This window comes from Diceros bicornis, chromosome 6 (genome assembly GCF_020826845.1).
Source record: "Diceros bicornis minor isolate mBicDic1 chromosome 6, mDicBic1.mat.cur, whole genome shotgun sequence".
Classification (NCBI taxonomy): domain Eukaryota; kingdom Metazoa; phylum Chordata; class Mammalia; order Perissodactyla; family Rhinocerotidae; genus Diceros; species Diceros bicornis.
The window spans coordinates 62437810-62460186 of NC_080745.1; the positions used below are offsets into that span (position 1 = coordinate 62437810).

At 42.3% G+C, this 22377-nt stretch overlaps 2 protein-coding genes across 5 annotated transcripts in view; both read right to left on the reverse strand.

The window, feature by feature from the left end:
* TM9SF3 (transmembrane 9 superfamily member 3) overlaps positions 1 to 1937 on the reverse strand; it is a 65223-nt gene extending 63286 nt beyond the window's left edge. The window contains exon 1 of the mRNA XM_058543633.1: positions 1705 to 1937. Within this exon, the coding sequence (XP_058399616.1) occupies positions 1705 to 1800 (96 nt within the window). The 5' untranslated portion in view covers positions 1801 to 1937. The remainder of the gene's footprint in view (positions 1 to 1704) is intronic.
* A 3146-nt stretch (positions 1938 to 5083) lies between these two features.
* The window catches only part of PIK3AP1 (phosphoinositide-3-kinase adaptor protein 1), a 115436-nt gene continuing 98142 nt past the window's right edge, over positions 5084 to 22377 (reverse strand). For all 4 annotated transcript variants that reach the window (XM_058543638.1, XM_058543637.1, XM_058543639.1 and 1 more), the window contains 2 exons: positions 21637 to 21755; positions 5084 to 9072 (listed from right to left, as the gene is read on the reverse strand). In XM_058543638.1, coding sequence (XP_058399621.1) covers positions 9015 to 9072; positions 21637 to 21755 — 177 coding nt within the window. In that variant the 3' untranslated portion in view covers positions 5084 to 9014. The remainder of the gene's footprint in view (positions 9073 to 21636; positions 21756 to 22377) is intronic.

Here is a 22377-nt window from a genome sequence, read left to right on the forward strand (position 1 = left end):
TATTCTCTCAAAAACCTTTCACCAAATATTTTATATTAAATTACTGGCATAAAAAATTAAAATGTTCTTGGAAATAAGATTTCTGTGAAATTGGTATTTACATTTTAAATCTGTAAATTAATCTAAGGCCTTTTTATACATCTCCAATTTGTGAAATTTTAATTCATAGTTTTCCCTCTTTATAGAAATTTATATAAAAGACAAGGTAAAAAAGTAGACTACTCCTCTTAAGTTTGTATATCTGTATGGTGGAACTATAGTTAAGAGAGAGTTCTGAGTTTTACATGATAACTTTCCTTAAGTGTTCAAAAAATTGGAAAAATATTAGTAACAATACCATTGACCAAAAGGCTGCCCATTGGAAATGAACAGTTCTTACACTTTTGGACAAGTTACCTGACAGAAGAATCAACAGGAAATAATTTTTCATTTAACTGTTTAACCGGTGAAAAAATCATCTTAAGAAGAAAAGTCACAAATACAGCACAAAAATATCACCGATTCGGGATTTGTCTCTAAAAATATATATTCTGGTAAAAAGTTTCTGGCTGTGATTGAAGGCAAAATAGCCAAAAGTTTAGAGCTTTTATTAGCTAAAATAAGAGCCCATATAACCTAGGGATTAGAGAAAAGTCTGGTTAATTACAAATAAAATCTAAAGTAGGGTCCACTGAATAAATAAAGACAATTGCTTCCTTTCCTCACTTATCAGGAATGACAGAAGACTCCCTCAAATCTTTCAGATTTAGTACATACACAACCTGTCATGCAAATCCTATCATTAATAGGTTAAAGTATAAAAAACTAATTACTCGCCAAGCAACCTTTTAATTTACATGACTTTCCTGCCCTGCCCACATCTACCATTCTGAAAACCATTGAGTTACACCCCCGAGTGCAAGTCACCTGAAGAGTCGTTAACATTCATGCTTTGATGTGAAAATGTCAATTAAATAAACAGTCAGTCAATTTTAGGCTAAATGCAAAACGCACTGTTCCCGGCCCGACAAGAAGACTGAGAATCTGAAGACCCCTTACCGTCAGAAGCTGCCTAGTTAGAGACCTCTGAGAAGGGAGCCTCATCTAAGGGCTAGAAGAGGGTGAGGAGAAAGTTACAAGAAAGGCCTCGCAGCTGAGTGCGTGCGTGTAGGCTGAGTGCACGTACACGTGTAAAGCGCTCTTCAGCCCAAGTTTATCAGTGCTGTCCCCATGCCAGGGTTTTAATCCGGTCTGGGCAGGAGGGAGAAATAAAGGCCGGTGAGGACCATAAAGCGGTGGATATTTCCTGGTTAGTGTACGCCGGGTAATCGTGATGCATCCATCTTCCGCTGTGTCGTAGCCCCCGCAGCTCCCTTTCCTGGGGGGCACTAGCCCCGAGCACGGCCCGCCTGCAGCCCCCACTCCCGCCGCGGAGTGAGCCCCGACCCCGGGGGCCCCCAGACCCAGGGGTGCGGAGCCATTTAGGTCCGGGCCGGGGAAGGAGGCCCAAGCACGCAGGGAGCGAAGTCCTGTCCCGGGAGCGCAGGGAAATGCCTCCTCCCAGCTCCCGGGGCTTCGGCTCCGCCAGGCCCAACCGGAAGGCGCCCTCGGGCGGCCGCGGCGCTCAACCGGGCCCCGTGCCCTCCAGGCCGCGCCGGGCCCGCCGGGGCGGAGGGCCGGGGCAGCGGGCCGGGGCTGGCCGCGCAGGCCGGGAGCGCTTCTCACCGTGTGCTCGTGCTCGTCCGCCCGGGCCCGGGGCAGCAGCAGCAGCAACAGCGCGGCGGCCGCCGCCACGCCGGGAGCACCCGGCAGCGGCCTCATCCTCCGCGCTCCCACCGGCCCGGCGCCCGCCCACCGACTCCTCCGCCGCCGCCGCCGCCGCGGCCGATTCGCATCCACCGGGCGCGGACAGACGCACGGGGCCCGGGCCCAGCCGCTGGCTCCTCGGCGCCGCCGCCGTCACCGCCCGCTCCCGCGCCTCCCCCGCCCCCCGCGCCTCCTCAGCCTCTTCCTCTGACTCAGCCACGTCATCCGGCCACCCCGGCACACGCCGGAAGTGCCTCGCGACGCGGGCCCGCAACCGCCGCCCGGCGCCCCGCCCCGGAGCGCGAGTCCGCGCCCCAGGAGGGCCCCGCTCGGGCAGGGCCCTGCCCGGCCGCCCGCAGCTGGGCCCCGGGGCGGCGGCGCGCAGACTCGGCCCGGCCTCGCGCCCCCCGCACCTCAGCGCCGAAGCCGTCTCCGGCGCCTCGAGTTGTGTGACATTGGTCAAAACGCTTCACTTTTCCTGGCCTCATTTTCCTCGGCTGTGAAATGGGGTGATGGTCTGCCCTGCGGCCCCTCGAGCTTGAGGGGTCAGATCAAACAGCCCTTTCCAGGCACTCGTCTGCTACCGTGAATGAATCCCGAGCTCCTATAATCAGCATCACGGGAGGTTGTTACATTTGTACAGGGCTGGATAAGTGTTTTAAAGTCACTGAATATTTATTGGACCCCTACCATTCAATCTTGTTGAAATTCTTCTTCATTTATTTTTTTACTTATTATTTTTCGATCTCTCACTCACAGACTCGAGCACCTCTTGGAATCTAAGCTCCTCTCCCAAGCAGAGATCTGGTTCCCTGCCGTATTTCCTGTGCCTAGAACAGTGCCAGGCCCATAGTAGGAACTCAGAAAATTTATTTGTCAGATAAATATATGAGTATGGCACCACCATCTACACAGTCCTCTAAGCCAAAAATCTGGAACTTGTAGTTGAATTGTCTCTCTCAGCCATCAGCAGTCAACAATTTCCAGCATTTGGCACCTTAGAAATGTCTCAAGAATTTATTTTTCCTCTCTTTCCTCTGCCAGTAACAGCCAGTCTTCTGCATCTCACTATATATATTGCAACAGTCTCCCAACAGGATCCCTGCCACCAATCTTCCCTCCCTGTTTATCCTCCCCAACAGCTGCCAGGGGGATCTTTCTAAAAAGAAACCTGATTATATCACTCTCTTGCTTAAAACACTCCTTGAATATTGTTTAAATAAATCATGGAATCACAACTAAGATTTTTATCTGCCAGGCACTGTTCAGAACCCTTTACATGTCTTGGCTCACTTAATCCTCACAAAAACCTTATGCAACAGGTCCTGTTAGTATGTTCATTTTACAGCTATGATAACTGAAGCACAGAGGGGTTAGGTGGCTTGCTGAAAGACCAGACCCAAGCAGTCGGGTTCCAAAATCAGCCTTTCTTGCTACTAATGGACTACTATCCATACAGTCATTTAAAAAAATGAAATAGACCTTTATGTACTGTCATGGAATATAGCTGAGAGACAATTTTAAATGAAAAAACTTGAAAATATGAAGTACAATGCTATTTTAAATAGTAATATATTAGTCTACCTGTAGAAAACAATCTGAAAGATTATGACTCAAACCATTAACAGTGGTTAACTTTGTACATGCCTGTAAATATTTGGATGTTTTTCACAATGAGCATGTGCTACATATGATATTAAAAAAACAAAAGTTCCTTGCTAAAGGATAGTCCTGTTAGCATGCAGCTGCACAATCAGATCCCAATTTATCTCCCCAACTTTACCTCCCGCCCTGTCCATGCTTGACTTCATCCCTATATTTCCCCAGTACACCAGGTTCTGGTTTTATACCCCTGGTTTTATACCACTGTGGTGGTTTATACAGTGGTTTTATACCACTGTGCCTTTGCTCTTGATGTTCCTTTTGCCTAGAATGGAAATAAATGGACAACCATTAGACAATCTCCTTCCAGGCCTACCTGAATTATCATCTCTTCAGTGAAACTTTGCCTGATGCCCTAAGGAAGCTGAGCATGTCTTCTTTAGGATTCCAGTAGCATTTGGCATGTTTGTCATAATTACCATCTAGCCCCACTTCCTCTTTTGTACTACATTTTGACCTTTGTTGATGGCAGGAACTATCCTTTATCTTTATATCTGTCCCAGCTGCTGGGATAGTGCTTCTCACATCATAGACATTCAATAAGTGAAAATCAGATAGCATAGAAGGATTTAAAGAACACTTTCTAGCTAGTCTAAGAGACATCACAAGGCAGTACATGATTAATTGCTGAATGAGTCGTACACCAGTAATTGCTGTAGAAATCAGAGGAGGTGTCTTATACATCTTTGTATATCCCCCAGCGCACCTAGCGCAGTGACTTACTCATAGTGGAAGCTCAGTAAATGCTCTGTGAATGAATAATCACTGCTTTTGAATCGAGTGATGATGGGCAATTGAAGAACAAGCAGTGTGAGTGCCGAATTAAAATGGATGAGTAGTTTCTTGCTTAAACATCTATCACCAACCTCCACGGATCTGAGGCAGTAAGCATTTGCTAGGTGTTGTGGGGAGCACTGGGAGTGGGGAGGACACAAGAAAAAGTATAAAGTATTCATTTGGGGAGCATAGACTTAAAACCAGGAAACATTACACACACAACAGAGAACAGGCATAACAGTGCACACACACACACACACACACACAAACTGCACAAAATGTGCCCAACTGTGCAAACGTTCGACAGGCAATGAGAACAACGGGCAAAGAGAGAGGAGGAAACCCTCTTTTGGTGGAGTGTGTGGGAAAGTTTAATGGAGGGAAGAGCATGTAGGGCCATTAATTCAACAACTATTTACTGAGCATCTACTATGTGCCAGGAACTCTGGTAGGTACTAGGAAATGATGATAATAAATGGCTTCAGGTGATAAGAGTCTGTTAACAGTAGGTATGGAAAGAAAGAATAAGAGATAAAGTAACTTATTAGAGGAAAAGGACTGTAGCTTCAAAGATCCTTGGAACCTGATAACCTCAAGGCTCAAAAACAGTTGGGACTCAGGGGCACCATCAAAACCAGAGCTCTTCTGCCAAACTAGGAAGTGAAAATCATTGATATGTCTTATTTCACCAGTTTCTTCATCTAGATTAATGACCTCATTCCCTGACACCAAAATGGATGGGGAGAAAAATGCCAATAAAAGAAAACCCCCCAAATGGCTGCACAGCCTCTTTTTTATGGTAGTTCTAATAAGACTCAATTAGTTAAAGAGCTTATGACCAGTAAATGATCCAGAAAACCACAACTTCAATCTTTTATTCTCCTTCTTGATAAACATGATCGTCAAAAGCCTTTGTCTACAGATGACAACATGTCTTCCGGTTTCCATCCTCAGCTACCTCTTCTTTGGAATTCTATTTCTTCTTTCTACTTTGTTCAACTTGTCTTGCTACTTATTTACTTCTGGGGTGGGCAGTCCTTCTATTGCTGTTTTACCACTTCCACCTCGACCTTTTCTGTTCTAGCTGAAATGTTCTAGATACTGAAGAACTTCATAATTGTTCTGAGTTCTTTCTCTAAAAAGCAATCACTTAAAACATTTGGTTCTTAGACTGAAGAGCAACTGAGGCTATTAATTTCTTTGTATGGTTTCCATTTTACTGTTTTTCACATATTTTTTTAACTGATCTGTTACAACACTGATACAGGGCAAGGAACAGCAGCTGCCACAAATTACATCCTTTGCCAATTAGGTGGTGACTCCAGGAAGGCTGCCACCCCCCTTCTTCAGAATGAGGGATTCTCCACCCCTTGCCTTAGACTTAGACTTAACAGAGTTGAAGGGACCCAGAGTGTTACTAAACACAAAACTCTTTACTTCATAGATGATGAAACAGACCCCGGGTAGTCAAGTTATATGAACTCTGCAAGTCAGTAGCAGACCAAAATAAAATCCAGGTTTCCTGACTTCCAAGCCAATGCTCTCTCCCTACACCATGCTAACTCTTACTACCGAGTTAGCTAAGACATTTTCTCCTATATAGTGGGTTAAATGCACTTTGGCGGGCTAGCCTGGGAACCTATTTATTACAGTTTCTATGAGAAAACGAATTCTGAGTTGTGTCTCAGAATTCAAAATGCATCTTTCAACCTCCTACTCATCTTCTCACCACCCTGGTGAACACAGTATCTGGCCATCAGGAATGAATGAGGAAGACCATTTTATATTCTTAATAACTTGCTTGGAAATGAACAGAACATAATTTATTTATCAAACCAAAGCAAATATTTATACATGCAGATTCCTCAAAACTGGGGATTGATTTTTAGGATGAATCTTTTAGAGTTATCCAAATTAGCCACTTGTCTTTTTAGAAATAAATCTGCTACTTATGCCTCCTCAGCCAACCAGCTGCAAAACCACACACTATTCTTTGAAAACGGAGCACAGAAAACCACTTATTTCCTGGGGCATATGGGAGAGGGATCTAAAACTCCTAGCTATTGAGATAATATAGGACAGACTAGGACCTCTCTTTTTTAATAACAAAGCAAGAAAAACTGGGGGGGGGGGTAGGTAACTTAGCTTGAGTTGGAAAAATATTCATTGAAGTCATTTACATACTATTACTTTGCTTAATTATGGCAAAGCATTAGGGATTATTCACATCATTAAATATATCAAGTTAAATTATTTGATTGCAACACCAACCTCCTGTTCATAGTCTCTCAGTCTTCATACTTTGTTGCTAAGTATTTAGTTGGGTTATCTACTCACAAGTTGTAATATGAGATGAAGGAACAATGCTGGCCTAGGACCTGGAGGACAATGTAGCTTGTACAGTTAGAGGCAAAGGCAATGGCAGTGAATATGACTAATAACTTCACTTTCAATTGACCCAGCTTGTAAGATCTTGGGAAAGGATGGTGACAGCAGAGCTGTCTTCCAAAGCATCATTTAGAAAACTTTTTAATAGTCTCTTTTGGATGCCTAGTTACAATTTAGTTTCTGATCTTCATTGTACTGAAATCCATGGTTTTGTTACATAATGTTTTCCTAAAAAATGTGTACAAAAGTTGAGTAGGTAGAAGTTGAATAAATTTACTTTATAATGGGTGGTTCTGTTTCTAGAGAATGAAACATTTCACCTCATCATTAGAGGCATTCTTTGATAACACAGTCCCAATGTTTCATCCAAATTTTTTCATTTTCTTCTTTTACTTTTACACAGAACCAATCATTTTGGATGTTCAGTGAACATCTAATGAGTATTTAAGACTTACCACTTTTGACTTGGCACTCCTGATCATTTCCATCCGTGTCTCAAGTGTGTCAGATTTATAGACACAAGTTTCTCATCAGCACTTTCAATTTTATGTTTTCCACTTATTTTCATATAAGAATAAAATGCAATAAAATACTCCAGTATTGCACAGTGATGTGCATAAAAGTTGCTAACACCATTGGCTGCCAGTAGGTTTTGCCATGTTATTGATCTAAATGCTTGTTAATCAGAGAATGAAAAAAAATCTAAATTTGGCATCCAAAGGGGGCTTAGAGGTATTGAATATTAAAAAAAGTGTAGCTTTTATCAAAATCAAATGTGCTTAAGATGGAGACTGTCTTTAAATAACAGGAAGGACAATCATACCAACATTAATAATTTCTTGTTCTCCTTGTACCTTACATTACCCTATTTCTCCCAAATAAAGAGAATAAAGAGAGCATTGCAGAATGGCTACCATGTGCCAGGCATTGTGGTAGGTAATTTGCACAAACACTGTCTTAATGGCCATGGCCAATAGTGTATTTTATGTCGGAAAAAAACCCAAGACCCAGAAGCTATTAACTTCACTAAGAGTCCCTATTTGCTGGACTGAGGAATGAGATTGAAAAAGAACTTTTAATCATTAGAAAAGGACCCAATAAAGTTGTACTTAAATGAATCACTAATAGTGTGGCTTTTATACAACTGTGTGGGATGGAGAATAATATCCTGGAAAACCACCAGATTTCTGATATTTTTTAAAGAAATAGACCTGATACTAATTTTAGTGTATGTTTAGGCATCAAATTAAGGACCTGTGCTTTGAAGGTAGATTTATGTGCCAGGGACTCAAAATTAATGACATATTTAAGGCTCTATGTTCTCTACACAAACAGATTTCCCAAGCCTAGTGGTAATAATAGGTGTATAAGGAAATAGATAACTATTTCTATTTTAGGTTCTTCCTTCCTCTTCCGACATCTCAGCAGAGAAAAAGGCAAGGTTCCTCCTCTTTCCTTATGGCCAGAACTAAGACCTATAAAGGTCTGCAGAGCAATAAATGGGGTCCCTGGTATCCTGGGCTTCTGGTTCCCAACTATTTTTAGATGTTCCTTGGCAGCATTATCATTTTGAAAGCATACTGAAGTATAAATGCTCAAATGAAAAAAATACTTGATAGTCCAGTATCTCGGAGATATGTAAGAAGGAAACTTCTAGGAGGCCAATAGTCAGTCACTGACCAAACTTCTCCAACTGGACACTTCTTAAGGGAGAGGGCTTGGCTATTTGCAGATGGAAATTACGGTGATCTGGAACAGTATCCCAGATTCTAGACCCACCTCTTCCTCTAACCAACTGAAAACTCTTGCTTCCAGACCTCTGCGGAATCGCAGATTTGCCTTTTATGTAAGAGGAGTTAGGACTAATCCCTCTCTAAAGTCTTTTTCAGTTTGTTTCCAGCCCTGACATTTAAACAGACTCCTGAATCTACAGAAAAGTTGAAGAATCATTTAAAAATTAGGACATATCTTCTTACTTGAATACTTTCTTAAATCATAACCACTTCTAGAAATTAGGCTGGACTAGCAAATAAGTAAGGCCTAAGATAAGTGCATTTCAGTAAAATCATTTGTAAAGTACATTTCTGATCAATCTTTTTAGGCTTCTGACAGGCCAAATTAGAGGTGAGTATTCCAATTAAGTCTTCATCCTTTTGGCAAATGAGGATATGCATCAATACACTTGGTGATAGTGAATAAAGTCTTTAGTTTTTCACTTCTTCTTGCCTTAATAATATCTTCTTCAAGGAAAGCCCAAACCAGCAGGGCTGCAACAATATCAGCAATGAGAGTGGGTCTTAAGGTCAGCAGTTGTGCCGTCAAACGCAACATGAAGACATCATTAACAGGCCGAAAATTGCAAGTCTCAAAGTCCTAAAGTAGGCAGGTCTTAGGAGGTGGAATCAACGACCTCTGGGTGGAACAGGAGGAGGAGGATGGAAGGTCTCCCTGGTTGGAGGCCTGAAATGAAAGAAAAAGCAACTTGATAAACTAGTTCTTAGGCATCCATGATTTGTTGCAAACCTAGTATACTATGCAAAGGACATGTTCCTTAATTAATGAAACACATGGAACTCTGAGTGCATACACGCTAGCTGTGGCTCACAATCCTAGCTGCACATTAGAATCACCAGTGGAGCTTTGAAAAATACCAATTCCCAGTCTCTATCCCCAGATTATTATTCCATCATAATCTCTAGAGGATAGGGCTTAAGCATCACAACTTTTTAATAGTGTCCCTCCCCCAACCAGTTATATTCTGATGGTTTAACATCTGGGGCCGTGCTGATCCTGGAAGGACTGCCACTCCCAGGGTAAGCTAATTCCTAGAGATGGCAAACAACCTGCCTGTGAACACACCTTTCATGTGCAAACTAACAAATCCAGAGCCCATGCCCCAACCACCTCCTTTATAGGGGCTCTCACATTGGAGGCCATTATCCACCTGCCCTAATCTACCCTAGGGCCATGTACCAGACAACTACGGACAGCCCTTTTGCCCCAGAGCCCGCTGAAATTATGCAGACTAGCCAATCCTAAACCTGCTTACCCTGCCTCACTTGTAAAAAAGGCTCTTGCCCATGATTCCCCCCACCCTTTCTCCTGACTAAATCTGGCGCTTCCCTGTGTGGCCCCCATGGCATGAGTTCCCTCCTTTTGGGATCTAGAAATATAACAAACTATCTTTTCAATGGCAGTTATCTCCTGATCTGTTGACCTTGCCATACCTATATAATAATAAAACCTACATTTTAAAACTCCAATAATTCAAATATGCAGCCAGGCGGAGACACACTGTAGTAGGGAGGTCCTTTGAGAGAGGAATTAACAATTTCTGAAGACTGCTTCTTACAACTACTTCACTAAGTGTGTTATCCCAACTCCATGCCTGCTTTCCTAGAAGCCTCCCTTCATGTTATTCTAGATGGTTTCTGAACATCCTAAATGACACTCCAGATAGAGTTCGGTGAGTCTATTTACAGATAGGTTCAATGACTGTAGATGGTATTTCCACATGTGTGCTGTAAAACCAATATTTAATGCTCTTGGAAGCAAGTCAATAAGTCAAGAAAGAAAGCTTTGTCAGGTGCTGTAATTGAACTGTGCTATGCTGGAGTTGTGTATTTGAGGCCTGAATGAATCAATGAGTAAATATTTACTAAATGTCTCTTGAATGCAAGTTTTGCCTAGGTCAAGGAAATGATAAACGAGTTGAGAAAAGAGGGGCCATCTTGGGAACAAGTGAGGGAGGCAGAGGAAGAAAAGAATAACCACAGACATCCTCAGAAGGTCCTGCTGTGGCCCCTGGGAGTACATGGTTTTGTGTAGTCATCTCTTTATTCAGAGAAAACAAATGGACAGTCTCCTTCCATCTCCCCAGCCTTCCCTGTGAACTGTGGGCTTATAGGAGAAAGCTGAAGGATAGTCAGGTGATACCACTTATTGCTTGAGCAAGCTTAGGCTTCCTTTCTTCCTCCCTCTCTCCCTCCATTCCCTCCTTCCTTTCATTCTCTCAACAAACATTTATCCACTCTGCATCTACTCCTGGGTGTGATATATAACAGCAAGTAAAATGGGCATGGATCCCACCCTCAAAGTGCTGAGAATTTAATGGATGAGACAATAGGGAAAATCAGTAAACTGCACTGAATGTTTTGATAGGGGAAGGCCAGAACCTACGGGAACATATGCAGAGGCATTTACACACACATCTGAAGGACAAGTTCAACTTCTCTGAACCTGTTTCTCATCTGCCAGAGGTAATGAGACCTCCATTGGAGTACTGTGTGAGACTTGGAGATGACAACTGGAAAGTTGGTAGCACAGTTTCTGGCTTAGAGTGGGATCTCAAGAAGTAAGGTAATATTTTATTATGATGACTAAAGACTTCGATCTTTTTCCTATGTATGCCCCATGAACCTTAACGTTTTATCTTCCCTCCTGGGCCCTCTTCCTCTCTCTGCTACCCCACTCTGTGGTTGGGGTGGGTCTACAAGCAAACGATCTCTATATTTCACTCTGATAAACAACCCCAGCTAAGGAGTGGAAGTCCCATCTCAGGGAAATGGATCTGTGCTTATAGACATATTAGAACCATGGAGGTAAAAGGTATTAAATCAGAATCAAGGAGTGGTCTGTGGGGAGACAGCCTCTTCAGGACACCGGCAAGCTAGAATTGGAGACACAACTACCCAGAGATACCTGGGCACTGGCTGCTTTCTCCTCCCTGTTGAGCGTGAGGTCTTACTGATGATGACTTTGGTTCAAGAACCCAGCAATCCTGATGTCGGTTAACGTTCTTTTAAAGCAGGACTGTTATTTAGCTGGTAGACTTTTGTATAGTCATAACGCTGTTAAAAATATTTTTAAGCTTGCCTATTAGTTAATAAATAGTCTCAGTCCCAAGTCCCCTCACTTCCTGACCACTCCAGCCCCTCCTAGGGACTCCACAGTTCTCTTTATAAGTCAGCACCCAAAGGTTTGCCTCCTGGTACTGTAGGAGGCCTCCAGAAGTGTGTTCTCATTCGGTGGTACCTAGACTATGCTCTAAAGGGGAGTATATAAATTGTTAGTGACTGGCAAATCACTAGTAAATGGCGAAATATATTAAAAAACCAAGGGGCAATGGCTCAGCAAGATTTTGGGTTTTTTTCCCTCAACTGGCAGGACCTTACCTATGAAGAGTGTGACACTGCCTGCTGCCCACTCTGTAGGGACTAATGCCCTGCAAGGGAAATGCCATACAAAGATGTAATGCCTGCTCCTGTTCCTGTCACCATCTGCCTTCACTGACGCTGAAATATATTGGGAATTTACAACAGGTGGGAGTGTGAAGCCTGTCTCCACTAACCTACAACCCACCTGCATTGTGGTATATGACTTGATGGCTAACTGTTGAGGAGATAGGAATTCCAACCCAAGCCGCACCAATCCATCCACCCATCCATTCATTCACTTACATGATGACTATTTATTAAGTTCCTAGTATGTTCCAGTTACTGTGCTAAGCACTGGGGAGAGTAGAAGAAAATTTTTAATTGAAAACAGTTTCTATTCTCTTGAGGTTCACCACCCACTTGAGGAAACAGGTATGTCTCCAGGGCCACAACGTGGAATAAATAATAGAGGTGTTTGGAGAACCACAAGAAGATTTACTCTGCATAGGAACATCAGGGAAGGCCTCACAGAGGAGGTGATGTTTGGACTGAGTCCTAAAAGATGTGTAGAAATTTTCTAAGCAGAGACTGGAAGGGAGTAGAAAGACAGCATTCTAGGCAAAAGGAACAGATTGGGCAAAGACACAGTACAAAACAGCATAGCTCACTGGGAATTCTTAAGGGGTGGAGTGTTGGTGAATACAGGAGAGGGGTGGGACTTGAGCTAGACAGGGCCAGAGCATGCTAAAAAAATACAGAATTAAATCTGAAGGCTTTTATGCCAGGAAGTGACATGATCAGCTATTTCTGTTCTAGAAAGTGCACTCTAGTTGCAGTGTGGAGGAGGGACTGACTGGAGGCAGGGAGGTAAGAATGGGCCTATGTGGATGAACTTAGGCACCGGCAGATGGAGAGGAAGGGGTGGATCTGAGAGCTGAAAGGGTAGCAGAATGGACAGAGCCTGTAGAAACACTGGATGTGGGAGCTGCGAGGGAGGCAGGAATGGAGGATGACTCCCAGGTTTGGGGCTTGGGGAAACAAGAGGATGGTGCCATTATCTCAGGCTGGAACTCATGAGAGGAAAGCAGTTTGGGGGCAGAGAATGGCAGGCAGGATGAGTTCAGTTTTGACAGGCTGTGTTTGAGATATCTGTGGGACATCTGGGTGAAGGTCTAGTAGGTCCAGTAAACGGTAGGAAACAGAAAGCTGAGGTGGAGATGGAGATGGAGATTTAGAGTCTTTGCTGGCAATTCAGGCTCTGGGGACAGCATGCAGAGTGAGCAAAGGAATGGACCAGGCCTGGGAGAGAGGGATGAGCAGGATGGAGGCTGCACCAAGCATTGCTGTTTGAGAGAAACGGGTGTTCAGGAGAACATGGGTGGGGAAGAGTTGCCAATTCCCAGATCTGGAGGTGGAGGGGAGACCACCAAGGTCAGCCTCACCTCCTGTTTGTCAGTGGGTCAAGCATCGAAGCCACTCAGGAGACAGGCCCGTTTTATTCTTCGCTCAAACATCTCTTCATTTTATTATGAAAATTGCATACACACTTATAGAACAATTGCATATTTGCAAATCTTTCTTCACGCAAAAAAGGCACCCAAACCCCAAGGTCTATCAATTACAGATTTCTTTGCAAATACCATTTCTTTAGTAAAAAGTGTTTTCCTCCTTTTCTCTCCCCATTTTTATCACAACATGTTTCCAGACTCCCCAAACAATTCATCTGCCACCCCTCTTTACACATTTAAATGCATCCCAGTTTCTGTTCTTTAATTTCTGGAACCCGTTTCCCTGGTGGTTCTCTTTTTCTCTTCCATTAACAAAATTCTACAGAGTCTTTGTAGCTATAGTTTCAAGCTTGACAACTCTTTTTATCTTGGTGCAATTAAACAACTGTCTCCAAACTCTTCAACCTTCAGGAATAACAGGTCTTAGATCTTGGATCTCCCCCTATGATACCTTGACTTTCTTGGACAGGTATAACAAAATGACTAAGAGACTGGATCCTGGACTCAGGCATACCTAGATCTGCCACACAGAGCAAGTCTCAACTTAACCTCAAGCCCCAGTTTCTATCTTATTTTTATTTTTATTTTTTTGTGAGGAAGATCAGCCCTGAGCTAACATCTGCCAATCCTCCTCCTCTTTTTTTTTTGCTGAGGAAGACTGGCCCTGGGCTAACATCCGTGCCCATCTTCCTCCACTTTATATGGGACACCGCCGCAGCATGGCTTGACAAGCGGTGCGTCGGTGCGTGCCCGGGATCCGAACCAGCGAACCCTGGGCTGCCGCAGCGGAGCACATGCACTTAACCGCTTACGCCACCAGGCCGGCCCCCAAGCCCCAGTTTCTACATCTGCAAAATGGAATAATACTAAATATCTACCTCTGAGAATTGTGGACAGAATTAAATGAGATAATGCATTTAGTGTGTTTATCATAATATCAAACGTATAGTAAGTGCTCAATAAATATTAGCATTTATTACCATAAGCACTCTCCATACACACCCCTCCCCAATCACCAACTATATAATAATTTTCAAGCAACAGAACATCATGTAAATTCAGAGGATTGGACTAGATTATCGCTAAAGTCCTTCTGTGACTTCTAGTCTACACCAGGCAAACACGCCTGATGTATGTGATGCAGCTTGGGACTGGGGGAGGTTTGTGTCACAGGTGTCAGTACATGAATGTTGCTGGGAGCCCAGGGAAAAGTGGTAAATAGCAAAGGAAGAAATGGAAAGATCCTTAGTGCAGTTAGCTTCTGTTTCCAGAAAACCAGGAGAAAAGCCTCCTTGTTGCACTTTCTCAACAAATTCCACTGATGAGATTTGAGTTAAAAGTTTCAAAATGCAAAAAAATCCTGGTTGAAAAAAAAAAAGCTTCCTCCTTTTATCATTTTCCCCCCACATTATAATTTAGACGTCAAAGAATTAAACTCCTAGGATAAGCCTAGGCTTTTATTTCCAAGGGCTCCTCTCTGCATCGCCAAACAAGCCACTTTTTCAGCTACTCCAGGAGACCTTAAAAAGGTTCCCACCACAGGCCCGAGTAGCATTATGAAGAAAGACATGTCAGAGCTCAGTAAATCTGTCAAACTTTTGTGTCTAAGGCCCATCTCCAAATCTCCATATGCTTACTCTTTTCCTGTATAAAAAATCACTCATAGAGAGAGTGACGTCAGCATCATGGCGGAGTGAGCTTTCCCGTGAATTCTTCCCCCACAAAATACAACAAAAGTAACAGCCACAGACCAACAACGGAATCCCAGACAGTCAAAAGCTGGAGCGGAGGGATCCACACTGCCGCACATCTGAGAGCGGAACGTGCTGGGCCCCCGGAGGAAGTGGGGAGAGGTAAGGAGAACTCCGCTCCCTCCCCATCAGATCAGCGATCCGGTCCGCGCGGCTCCCAGAGAGGGGGGAGGGGCGGCCCTCGGCGGGAAACTGTAGCTCTTCGGGCGCTCTCAGCCAGTGGGAAACTCCCGCACAGAGGGCTCAGAGGAGCCACAGGGCTACCATCAACATCTGAGCAACCCAGAGAGCGGATAAAGAGGGGCAAACGAGAAGCCTCCCACGTCAGGGACCCAGAGGGCAAAAGAGAGAGCTCCCCCCTCCCCACAACCCGGAGTCTGCAGCTCGACCAGATCTAGCGGTCCGAGGCAGACCTGAATAAACTGGACTGGACCCGTGGATCACAGTGGGGAAAAGAAACAAAACAAAACAAAACAAAACTGCGGATCGCAGCAGAAAAACTGGGGCAGAGCGCAGGGGGCTTAGACTACACAGCCCTTTACCACCACACAGTGGCGGCAGGTGGAAATTGCAACCAGAGACTTCCAGGATGAGGAAAATCAAAACCAACACAGGAACCACAATGCAAAAATATATGAAATCACCAGACCAGAAAGAAAATGACAAGCACCCAGAAATCAACCCCGAAGACACAGAAATCCATAAACTAAATGACAGAGATTTCAAAATAGCTATCATAAAAACACTCAACGAAATACGAGACAACACAGACAAACAATTAAATGAGATTAGGAGTTTCTTCACAAAAGAGATTGAAATCATAAAGAAAAACCTATCAGGGCTGATGGAGATGAAGAACACAATGGAGGAGATAAAGGAGAATCTGGAATCTTTAAAGAACAGAGCTGACAATATGGAGGAAAGAATTAGTACTTTAGAGGATAGGAATACAGATATACTCCAGATGGAAGAAGAGAGAGAACTAAGACTAAAAAGAAATGAAGAAAGACTCCGAGAAATATCGGACTCTATTAGAAAATGTAACATAAGAATTATAGGTATTCCTGAGGGAGAGGAGAGGGAAAGAGGAACAGAGAGCCTATTCAAGGAAATAATAGCTGAAAATTTCCCAAATCTGGGGAAGGAGCAGGAAATACCAGTAAGCGAAGCCAACAGGACTCCTATATATATTAACAGACAAAGGCCTTCACCACGACACCTAGTGGTAAGGCTAGCCAGGGTCAACGACAAAGAAACAATATTAAGGGCAGCTAGACAAAAACAAAAAATAACGTACAAAGGAACTCCCATCAGGCTCTCAGCGGATTTCTCAACAGAAACTTTTCAGGCTAGAAGAGACTGGAATGATATATTCAAAATACTAAAAGACAAAAACTTTCAGCCAAGAATACTCTATCCAGCAAAAATATCCTTCAAATATGATGGAGAAATAGTAACTCTCCCAGATAAACAAAAGCTAAGGGAGTTCATGGCCACGAGACTGCCACTACAAGAAATACTCAAGAAGGCCCTCAGGCCTGAAAACAAGAAGAGAAAGGGAACACAAAGCTTGGAGTAAGGAGAAAAGTAGGTAGACAAAATCAGAGAAATAGTAGATCTTTACCGGAATAGGTTAGCAACCACTTAAATACTAAACTAAAAGATCAAAGGAAGAAATTCACCAAAAATAAATTTAACCTCATCACTGTAAACACACAGCCACAACACAAGATAGAATAAGGTATAACAAGAGCAACTTAGAAGGGGAAGAGGAAAGTGACTGAATTGACTTAGTATAAGGAAATAGGAGGCTATCAGATAATGGACTATCTCATACAGAAGATTTTTCGCCCAAACCTCAAGGTAACCACTAAACAAATAATCAAATTAAAACCACATATGATAAACAAAGAGAAAACTAGAAGAATCATAAGACAGAACAACCAAACTGAATTGGCAGTCCAAAACAAATGGGACAAGAAACAAAGGAAATGCAAAAGAACCAGAAAATAAGTGACAAAACAGCAACATTCAACCCTCATATTTCAATAATTACCCTAAATGTAAATGGATTGAACTCTCCAATCAAAAGATACAGAGTGGCAGGATGGATTAAAAAGCAAGACCCAACAATATGCTGCCTTCAGGAAACACATCTTAGCACTAAAGACAAGCACAGGCTCAGAGTGAAAGGATGGAAGACAATACTCCAAGCTAATGGCAAACAAAAGAAAGCAGGTGTTGCCATACTCATATCAGACAAAGTAGACTTCAAGATAAAACAGGTTAAGAAAGACAAAGAAGGGAAATATATAATGATAAAAGGGACACTCCATCAAGAAGACATATCACTTATAAATATATATGCACCCAACATAGGAGCACCAATGTACATAAAACAACTATTAACAAACCTAAAAGGAGAAATCAACAACAACACAATAATAGTAGGGGATCTTAACACCCCACTTACAGCAATGGATAGATCATCCAGACAAAAAGTTAATAAAGAAATATTAGACTTAAATGAAAAACTGGACGAGATGGACCTAGTAGACATATACAGAGCACTCCACCCAAAAACAGTTGACTACACATTCTTCTCAAGCGCGCATGGAACATTCTCTAGGATAGACCATATGTTGGGAAACAAAGCAAGCCTCAATAAATTTAAGAGGATTGAAATCATAACAAGCATCTTTTCAGACCATAAGGCTATGAAACTGGAAATGAACCAGGAAAAAAAAACTGGGAAAGTGACAAAAATGTGGAGATTAAACAACATGCTACTGAACAACCAATGGATCATTGATGAAATTAAAGGAGAAATCAAAAACTTTCTGGAAACAAACGAAAATGATAACATGCCATATCAAACCATATGGGACGCAGCAAAAGCGGTCCTGAGAGGGAAACTCATAGCGATACAAGCCCACCTTAACAAACAAGAAAAAGCCCTAATAGGCAACCTTAAATTACACCTAACAGAACTAGAAAAAGAAGAACAAACAAAGCCCAAAGCCAGCAGAAGGAGAGAAATAATAAAAATCAGAGCAGAAATAAATGATATTGAGACCAAAAAAACAGTAGAAAGGATTAATGAAACAAAGAGTTGGTTCTTCGAGAAGATAAACAAAATAGACAAACCCTTAGCCAGGCTAACTAAGAAAAAAAGAGAAAAGGCTCAAGTAAATAAAATTAGAAATGAAAGAGGAGAAATTACAACGGATACCATGGAAATACAGAGGATTATAAGAGAATACTATGAGAAATTATATGCCAACAAATTGGACAATCTAGAAGAAATGGATAAATTCTTAGACTTATACAACCTCCCAAAATTGAACCAAGAAGAAATGGAGAATCTGAATAGACCAATCACAAGTAAAGAGATTGAAATAGTAATCAAAAACCTCCCAAAAAATAAAAGTCCAGGACCAGATGGCTTCTCCAGTGAATTTTACCAAACATTCAAAGAAGATTTAATACCCATCCTCCTCAAACTATTCCAAAAAATAGAGGAAGATGGAACACTTCCTGAATCATTCTATGAGGCCAACATCACCCTGATACCGAAACCAGACAAAGACAATACAAAGAAAGAAAATTACAGGCCAATATCGCTGATGAACATTGATGCAAAAATCCTCAACAAAATATTGGCAAACCGAATACAACAATATATTAAAAAGATCATACACCATGATCAAGTGGGATTTATACCAGTGACGCAGGGATGGTTCAACATCCGCAAATCAATCAACGTGATACATCACATCAACAAAACAAAGAATAAAAACCACATGATCATCTCAATAGACGCAGAGAAGGCATTTGACAAGATACAACATCCATTTATGATAAAAACTCTCAATAAAATGGGAATAGAAGGAAAGTACCTCAACATAATAAAGGCCATATATGACAAACCCACAGCTAACATCATACTCAACGGGGAAAGACTGAAAGCCATTCCTCTGAGAACAGGAACGAGGCAGGGCTGCCCACTCTCACCACTCCTGTTCAACATAGTACTGGAGGTTTTGGCCAGAGCAATTAGGCAAGAAAAAGGAATAAAAGGAATCCAAATAGGTAACGAAGAAGTGAAACTCTCACTATTTGCAGATGACATGATTGTATATATAGAAAACCCTAAAGAATCTGTTGGAAAACTGTTAGAAACAATCAACAACTACAGCAAAGTTGCAGGGTACAAAATCAATCTACAAAAATCAGTTGCATTTCTATATGCTAATAATGAACTAACAGAAAGAGAGCTCAAAAAGATAATACCATTTACAATTGCATCAAAAAGAATAAAATACCTAGGAATAAATCTTACCAAGGAGGTGAAGGACCTATACAATGAGAACTACAAGACATTATTGAGGGAAATCTACGATGACATAAAGAAATGGAAAGATATCCCATGCACGTGGATTGGAAGAATAAACATAGTTAAAATGTCTATATTACCTAAAGCAATCTACAGATTCAATGCAATCCCAATCAGAATCCCAATGACATTCTTCACAGAAATAGAAAAAAGAATACTAAAATTTATATGGGGCAACAAAAGACCCCGAATAGCTAAAGAAATCCTAAAGAAAAAGAACAAAGCAGGAGGCATCACAATTCCTGACTTCAAAACATACTACAAAGCAATAGTAATCAAAACAGCATGGTACTGGTACAAAAACAGACACACAGATCAATGGAACAGAATTGAAAGCCCAGAAATAAAACCACACATATACGGACAGCTAATTTTCGACAAAGGTGCTAAGGACATGCAATGGAGAAAGGAAAGTCTCTTCAATAAATGGTGTTGGGAAAACTGGACATCCACATGCAAAAGAATGAAAGTGGACCATGTGCTATCGCCATACACAAAAATTAACTCAAAATGGATCAAAGACCTGAAGGTGAGACCTGAAACTATAAAACTCATAGAAGAAAATATAGGCAACACACTATTTGACATTGGGTTTAAAGGAATCTTTTCGGATGACATGCCTACCCAGACTAGGGAAACTAAAGAAAAAATAAACAAGTGGGACTTTATCAGACTAAAGAGCTTTTATAAGACAAATGAAACCAGAATCAAGATGAACAAACAACCAACCAGCTGGGAGAGAATATTTGCAAAACATACATCTGACAAGGGGTTGATCTCCATAATATATAAAGAACTCACACAATTGAACAACAAAAAAACAAACAACCCGATCAAAAAATGGGCAGAGGAAATGAACAGACACTTCTCCAAGGAAGATATACAGATGGCCAATAGGCACATGAAAAGATGCTCAACATCACTAATCATCAGGGAAATGCAAATCAAAACAACACTAAGATACCACCTCACGCCCGTTAGAATGGCTATAATCACCAAGACAAAAAACAACAAATGTTGGAGAGGATGTGGAGAAACAGGAACCCTCATACACAGCTGGTGGGAATGCAAATTGGTGCAGCCTCTATGGAAAACGGTATGGAGATTCCTCAAAGAATTAAAAATAGAGATGCCCTATGATCCAGCCATCCCACTACTGGGAATCTATCCAACGCACCTGAAATCAACAATCCAAAGAGGCTTATGCACCCCTATGTTCATTGCAGCATTATTCACCATAGCCAAGAAGTGGAAGCAACCTAAGTGTCCCTCGACTGACGATTGGATTAAGAAAATGTGGTATATATATACAATGGAATACTACTCAGCCATAAAAAAAGACAAAATCGTCCCATTTGCAACAACATGGATGGGCCTGGAGCGTATTATGTTAAGTGAAATAAGCCAGAAAGAGAAAGACAAACACTGTATGATCTCACTCATATGTGGAATATAAACCAACACATGGACAGAGAAAACTGGACTGTGGTTACCCGGGAAGTGGGGGTGGGGGGTGGGCACAAGGGGTGAAGGGAGTCATATATGGGGTGATGGACAAACAAAAATGTACAACCCAAAATTTCACAATGTTAGAAACCATTAAAATATCAATAAAAATCAAAAAAAAAAAAAAAAAAATCACTCATACTGTTGAGCTCCGACTATGGGCCAGAAAGTCAATCCTTACACTTCTGGGAGGAAGTTCTATTTTTATCCCCATTTTACAGACAAGGAAATTGAGGCACATGAAAGTTAAATAATTCACCCCAGTTCACAAGTGGCTGCCAGAGACTTGTCCCCAGTCAGTGTGGCACCAGAGCCATGTTCCCCACCACCACCCCATGCTACCTCTCACCTACATTTTCATTCCCAGTTCGTTCTTATCTCCTGGTCCCCAAAAGGCACTGTCTCCACAATACAGCCAAGGGAATTAGTTATTAGGAAGCCGAATTCTAACCAGATAAAAGTTATTCAAAAAGTTGATGTTTACCAATGTATTTCATTGAGGAAATATTGCATTTGCCATTTAAAGTATTTGCAACTGAAGAAAGTATCAATTACATTAATGAAGAGTCTACATTGAAATGTGTCAAAAGTAGGCATTTCAGTTGGCTCTGCACTCATTCTTAGGTCATCTTAGATGTCCCCAAATCCTACTCTCCCCCTGCAATTCAGAGAGTGAGGAAAAAATTTCCTATCAGCTGCAATGTTACCTCTGTGAAGCAGCTCTCGGAGGCACCCTGGGGGGCCTCTCAAGGGGCACGGTGGGTGTTCCGTCCACTTGTGGGGGGCCTGGACTACGACTTCTGGTAACCTCAGGGACTTCATTATCCTACAGTTAAAAGGATGAGAAAGAAAGGTGAAAATTGCATCAAGCAACCAGCACAGCTGGACACCACCATCCCAAAAGCCCCTCAGCTCTCCTCAGGCCTTGGCTGAAGGTTACTCACAAACTGATAATCACCCCATAACACCAGGGCAGCTTTCCATTGACTCCTAGAGTCATTGAGGAGACAATCAGGCCCACGTTGTCTTTAATGGTCCTTGCTACTCTAAGTGTGGTCTGTGGGCCATCAACATCAGCATCACCTGGGAGCCTGTGAGAAACGCAGGATCTCAGGCTCCTCCTCAGACCTGCTAGATCAGAACCTGCATTTTAACAAGATCCTGGGTAATTCTTATGCATATTAAAGTTTGAGAAGCACTGCTCTATAGAACCAGATTGAGCTAAAGAAATTTATTTTTAAACAAAAGTCCCTTTTTGGGACATCAGAATCGTGAGTGGTCCTCAGTCATAGGGTAATACTCAGTCATAGGGTAATACGAGTGCACACTGGAGGGGCGGGCCATTCCTAGGACCCTTTCTCAGGGAGTCTGCTGGGATAGCAGTGACCCCTCCTGCTCATCCCAGCTGCTGGTCACTGGACCAGGATGGACACGATGACCCAAATTGG